At 39.6% G+C, this 6,000-nt stretch overlaps 1 protein-coding gene across 1 annotated transcript in view; it reads right to left on the bottom strand.

Moving 5' to 3' along the window:
- Positions 1-3,053: 3,053 nt before the first annotated feature.
- Positions 3,054-6,000, bottom strand: part of LOC309797575 (ankyrin repeat domain-containing protein 26-like) — a 102,641-nt gene continuing 99,694 nt past the window's right edge. Inside the window, exons 26-27 of the mRNA XM_082646071.1 lie at positions 4,692-4,737; positions 3,054-3,512 (exon numbers count right to left, since the gene is read on the bottom strand). Of these exons, the coding sequence (XP_082502197.1) occupies positions 3,469-3,512; positions 4,692-4,737 (90 nt within the window). The 3' untranslated portion in view covers positions 3,054-3,468. The remainder of the gene's footprint in view (positions 3,513-4,691; positions 4,738-6,000) is intronic.

Genomic DNA, 6,000 nt, shown 5'->3' with positions numbered 1-6,000 from the left:
ACAAAGTGGAGGAAGGCAATTCACATGGAGATGGAAAAGCAAATGTTTGGAACTCCCTGTAAAAATCTGGAGTGCTCTTTACCGCACCTAGCCCATATTCCTTCTAGGTGTCTCTGGTGATGGCGGTCTTCTCGGACCAGGCCCTTTATCTAAACTCTTCAACAGTTAAGGGGGTGGTAAGAAGAAAGACTTCCTGAGTCTTCCACTTCTTAAAATTATTCAGCCTAAAATAATTCTCGTGCCAAAGAGACACGTTTAGGGGTGACAAATTTTGCTTCCTCACAGTGCCTTGGGCCAGATAGCAAAGGTTAATATGGAAACACAAGGAGGAAGCCACCTGCCTTCCCAAGGTCGTCCCTAATGCTTTGGGGGACTCGGCTAGATGCCTGAACCTGAGATTTGGGGGAGTTCAGCTGAGACCAACTTCTTTTGCTAAGTCAGGGTCCTGCTGATCGTAGCTCTGATTAAGTGTTGGCTAAGACAAACCCAAAGGATTTGGTGCCCAACAATTTTAGTTGGACTGGTTACAGTGGCCGATGTTGGGGCTAAAGCTCCTTCCGGAATGAGGGGTGGAACTATGGGGAAGCAAAATTTCCTGGGATTTCTCAGCAATCTTGTAAAAAGCCCTGGCCCTCTGAGACTCTTTGTGCAGTGTGAGATTCACATCTACAGCCATTTGTCTAGTTAATTGCTCTGATCTGAAAGGATTCATAAAGTCTCATCCCCCCAGGAGGACCAAATAGTTACAGCTCTGAGTAGGTCCCCGAAGGTGCACCATCTCCCTAGGAATTCACATTTCAAGGAGGAATGAGGCCCAGAAACTTGGAGACTCCGGGTCTGGCTCCTGGAGAGATTTCATCACTGGCAAAGCCCATTAGCTGTTCCCAGGAAATAAAAATAGAATCTGGGTAGTAAAATAAAGTCTAACCTTTTTTGCCTTTGTGCTTAGTCTGCTTTCACTGGCTTACAGTGGGCTTCGTGCAGAGGCCTCGCATCCAGCACTTCAGACCCGAGTTCCGGGTGTGAAATATCTGCGCCAATGCTCCAGCTGGGGGTGGGCGGTCCGACCGTATGCAGGAACGCTGCACACGACACCCCCAATCAAGATGGCGGTGGCGGGTCATGTGGGCACTGCGATGGGGAGCAGCTGCGCCTGTGCCTGCTCCTGCGCCTGCCCCGCGAGAACTCCACCCCCTCCCCTGCTGAGGGGATCCCTGTGAAGCAGCCACGCCCACGGCCTCTTGAGCGGGAGCTTGTGCCTCTGCATTCTTTGATCAAAGAAAGAGTAAAGCTTTCTTTTGCTTCTGAACCCAACTCATTCTACTGGTGGGGGCGACACTGGGCAGAAGGACCCTTGTTGGAATGGGTAACAGTTTTACTTACATACCAAAGGCCAGAGTGAGGAGGAGATGCTTCCCAGGAGAGAAGGACGGCTAACTCCCGCCCCTTCACAAGCAGCAGGGAAAACCAGTTTCCTCCCGCCCTTCACCTGCTGACTTAGAACAACTGACCTGTTCTCACCATGTTGCCCCAGGTGCAGGCCTGGGCGAGGGGGGAAGGCCTGTGTATTTACTGTGAGATATTAATAAGAACTCTGTCTGCGATCACAATACGCTGTGGGTGCATTCAGGATGAAATTAAAGAGTATTAAAAGCCCAGCCAAAAGGAGAGAGTGTCTCAAAGAGGTCAGTTATACTGAATGCCAAGAGGAATGAGAAATTCAGTTAGACAAGGACTGGAAAGGTGTCACTTTGATTTAGCGATGTGGAAGTCATCGGTGACTTCGGAGTAGTTTTGAGAGAATGCGGGAAGGAGAAGACAGCCTAGAGCGGGTGGGGATACAGGCAAATCTTTCAAGAAGTTTGTCGTGAGAAATGAGATTGCCTGGTACACATGAGAGGGAAAAAACAGGGTGAAAAGTTTACAGAGAGAGGAGATTTGAAATCGACATTGTGAAGAAAGAAGATGCAAATTAGCTAAATAAAAGTAGTAGAATAACTTTCTTCAGCAGCACGTAGATGCCTGGGTGAAGGTAAGGGGGGAGAATGATAAGCAATCTCTTATGAAGTTCTGCCAACTAAGTACACTGAAAGGACAGAAGAAAAGGGAATAAAGGATGTAAGTAAGAGTCACTAACATTTTAGCTCTTGGAATTGTTGGGAAGGAAAACACTTCCTCTACCCTCTTACGTTCATTAATTGGGAATCTGCAAATTAAATTGACAAAAGCAGATTACCATGAGAAAAAAACATTTAACTGTGGATGACTACATGCAGGGGTTCACAAAGAAACGTGATTTGAAGGGCTGGCTACAACTGGGGGCTTATATACTACTTAAGTGACTGGGGTAGGAGAAAGGCATCTTCTGAAAAACATGACTTCTTGGTGGGGGGAGGGAAGGGCACTTATGGGAGAACAAATGACATTTAGGAAAGATAAATGTTACATTAGGAGAATATACGGGAGATATGGTAGTTTTAGGAAAATGTCTGTTTGAGTCTGGTGCTTGGAACTCTTCTCTAAGACTGTTTCCAAAAAGTAAGTAAGTAAATAAATAGAAAAGGTGAAAAGTCTTAGGCAAATTTTATTTCTCCATGAGGAAAGATCTATGAATCAGTGTTTAAAGTTATATATACTAAGTTTTATGGCACTAGAACAATTGTAATACATCCAAACATTGACAATAAGGACTTCCCTGGTGGCACAGTGGTTAAGAATCCTCCTGTCAATGCAGGGAACACAGGTTCGCCCTGGTCCGGGAAGATCCCACATGCCATGGAGCAACTAAGCCTGTGCGCCATGACTACTGAGCCTGTGCTCTAGAGCCCGCATGCCACAACTACTGAAGCCCGCGCGCCTAGAGCCCAGGCTCCGCAACAAGAGAAGCCACCACGATGAGAAGCCCGTAGCCCCCGCTCGCCGCAACTAGAGAAAGTCCTCATGCAGCAACGAAGACTCAACACACTCAAAAATAAATAATATTAAAAAAACCCAAAACATTGACAATAGCCATAGCAGCAGTATATCCAAATGATGTCTGTGTAAATCTTTAGGTCTGTATATCATGATAAAATTGGAAATAGAAAAAAGCTATCAATCAACACCACTATATATTAATGACAAGTTTGGTTGTCTGGGTGCTGGTATCAGGGCTCAGTTTGAATATGTAAAACTCAACAGTGTTTTGATTCACAAAATCTGATTAAAAGTAAGTTAGATGCAGAGAAACATGGTTTAAAATACTATATAAATTTTCATCATACACATATAATACAAGAATAGTTTCCTTTAATCCAGATTTTCACGTCATGTTTAATGGGAAACAACTAAAATGTTATGCAAACAACCCAGGAGGGAAATTTTTACTATTTATCTTTTAGATCATATAATCTTTCTTCAAAATCTGTACATATCCTCATGATGTTTTCAAAACTAGATCTTGATTTAGATTTGACTCATCAGTAGCTCCTAGATGAGAAGCTCTATAGCATGCTGATTCAATTCAGCAGCAGCTGAAAAGAAAAAGAAAGGATTATATTCTTTACCTAAAATACTTGAGTTAACTAAATATAAGTTGGTAAAAAAAAAAACCTGAGACCTTTCTAAGCGTTCAGAAGAATGAAAAGTATCTATACACGACATAACACAAAATATAAGATTACTAGTATATAATTTGCCTGTGGTTGCACGATGAATTAATTGCTCTTGTGGCTGAGTATCAGAGCTTCTGGCTTTCTCATTCGTCATTCATTTACTCAACAACCATCTGCTAAGGTGTTGTGACAAGCACTGAAATTACAAGATGAAGGTGACACAGTCCACCCTGAAAAATCATGCTATAAACTGGAAAAACAGACAAACAGGCAATTTCCATAGTCATAAATACTATGACAGGTATAAAAGAGGGTACAAGGAACACTCAGAAGTGACACCCAGCTTTGTGTCAATACTGTCAGCTTTTTGGTGGAGGTGGTATGTAAGTGGATACCTGAAGGACAAGGGAAAAATACGGGAGATGGAGGGAAGAGGCAAATACAAAGACTAAAGGTGAGGAAGAGCACCTGTGGGATTGCAAGCAGTCTATTTGACTGGATGTAGAGCAAAGGGGCAGAGGAAGGTAGTAAAGAGATAAGGCTGAGTACTATGGCAGGACCCAAACTGATTTGGGTGTTTTTATTCCATGATAAGGAATTTGGAATTTTTTCCTGAGAGCGAAAGATAAACCAATGACAAAGTCAATGACAGGAAATTTTAATGTCAGCCACTAAGTGACAGCTACACGAACGTGACTGCTTGAGTCTGGGTTTTTTTGCCTTAATCACTGCCAGAAACTTGAGAAGTTGATAAACCTCATGTTTTCTAATAGTGTCAGTGTGCAGGTTGACAGTTCCACAGGGATGGCAGAAGCAGAGAGGAAGGATATAGCCAGAAATAAAAAGAAATACATAGACTTTTTGAGATTTTTTTTAAAGCTGTGGAACATGATGAATAAATGAGGAATCAGGATATTTTTCATTATGAATGTTCATTCTTTCACATTTTTTCATTAGATATGTATAAGAAAAGATATTTAACCTATCAATAGTATCTGTCATCCAAACAATGGAAAGAGATGCCATTTACTACTGAATATTTACAGTTTATTTCAGAAATCAATGTCTAAATTTAATTCATAAATTTCAGCAACATACCTTTTTCTAGTACTCTAGTTATATTTTTTTCCATCTCCTGCCACATCTGAAATAAGTCAAATATTATTTAAGTTAGACAAGAGACATTTTTGTAGGAATGATGTATAGCTTATGAAATGTGGCCTTTAAATAATACTTGTAGAGACTAGACCTAATTTGAGGATTGCTTAAATAGAAAAATAATCACATCAATAAAATAAAATAAATTCCTACTTATTTTGATTTTAGATAATAAAGAACATATATATGTAATGTTATTTAGATTAATCGGATAAAAAGTACAATAAATATCAGTCTACTGAATATACATAATTTCAGAGGGTGATATTTGATCTTATTGGTACAAACAAGTTTAAACGATTAAAGTCATATATATATTACAATGAATGCATTACTTTGCAATTCTTAGAAAAATTGCTCTTTCTAAAAGTTTAATCAGTTTTTTACTCTAATGGATCTTTCCTTAAAATGAGTTTTCCTTTCTTACACTTCTATATAACTAAAATTTTAAGGTATGTTCTATGGTAATAATTTTTCAACATAGAATCTTAAATACATAAAATGGAGAAAATGGTTCCGTTGTAATGTCATGTCAAAATTCTACGGGCAAAAAATTAAGTAAAGGTATTTTGCTGTCTATATTAGGACTGAAACATTTAGTTCAGAAAATCTGCTTGAAGAAAGGAAAAGTAGAGGCTAGAGCCAGTTTTCAAACTCAGTTTCTGATTCATGACTTTCTAGAATTAGAAACAAGGAAAACAATACATAATTCTTTAACTGTAACTTTGTTTCCATTCTAGAAATTAGGGCCAACTTTTTGAAACATTTGACTAATTATAGTTATCTACTTAATTATGAAATGTGTGGGAACATTTCAAACTGTATTACAAGTGTCTCCACCTAGAGTGTTCTTTTAAAAATCTTTCTTATAAAAGGCACCCTCTCACTAAACAGGGTCTCAAATAGTATACTGAACATGACAAACACTGTGATGATAAGGATATCATGATAGCCAACGCCTTTGTAAATTTTAGGTGCGAAGACAAATTTTTTGGCTAGTAGGTTTCCCAATATTTTCAGAGACTGTTTTCCATAACACTTTTCTGACAACAGCACTGTAGAGAGGCCCTATGAAATGAATAATGTGACAACATTACTAGACAGGTTTTGTGAAATTAATAACTCATAACAGATGAAGGAAGAAGCCTTTACTGAAATAATTTTGTATTACCATTAATAAACACTGCAAAATGTAGGTCACGTTTGTACATGCGTTGAATTAGGGAATGACCCGTGTAAGATTACTCTC

This window comes from Mesoplodon mirus (assembly GCF_964341445.2).
Source record: "Mesoplodon mirus genome assembly, contig: HAP1_SCAFFOLD_751, whole genome shotgun sequence".
NCBI classification, from domain to species: domain Eukaryota; kingdom Metazoa; phylum Chordata; class Mammalia; order Artiodactyla; family Ziphiidae; genus Mesoplodon; species Mesoplodon mirus.
This window is presented reverse-complemented; position numbering and strand designations above follow the sequence as displayed.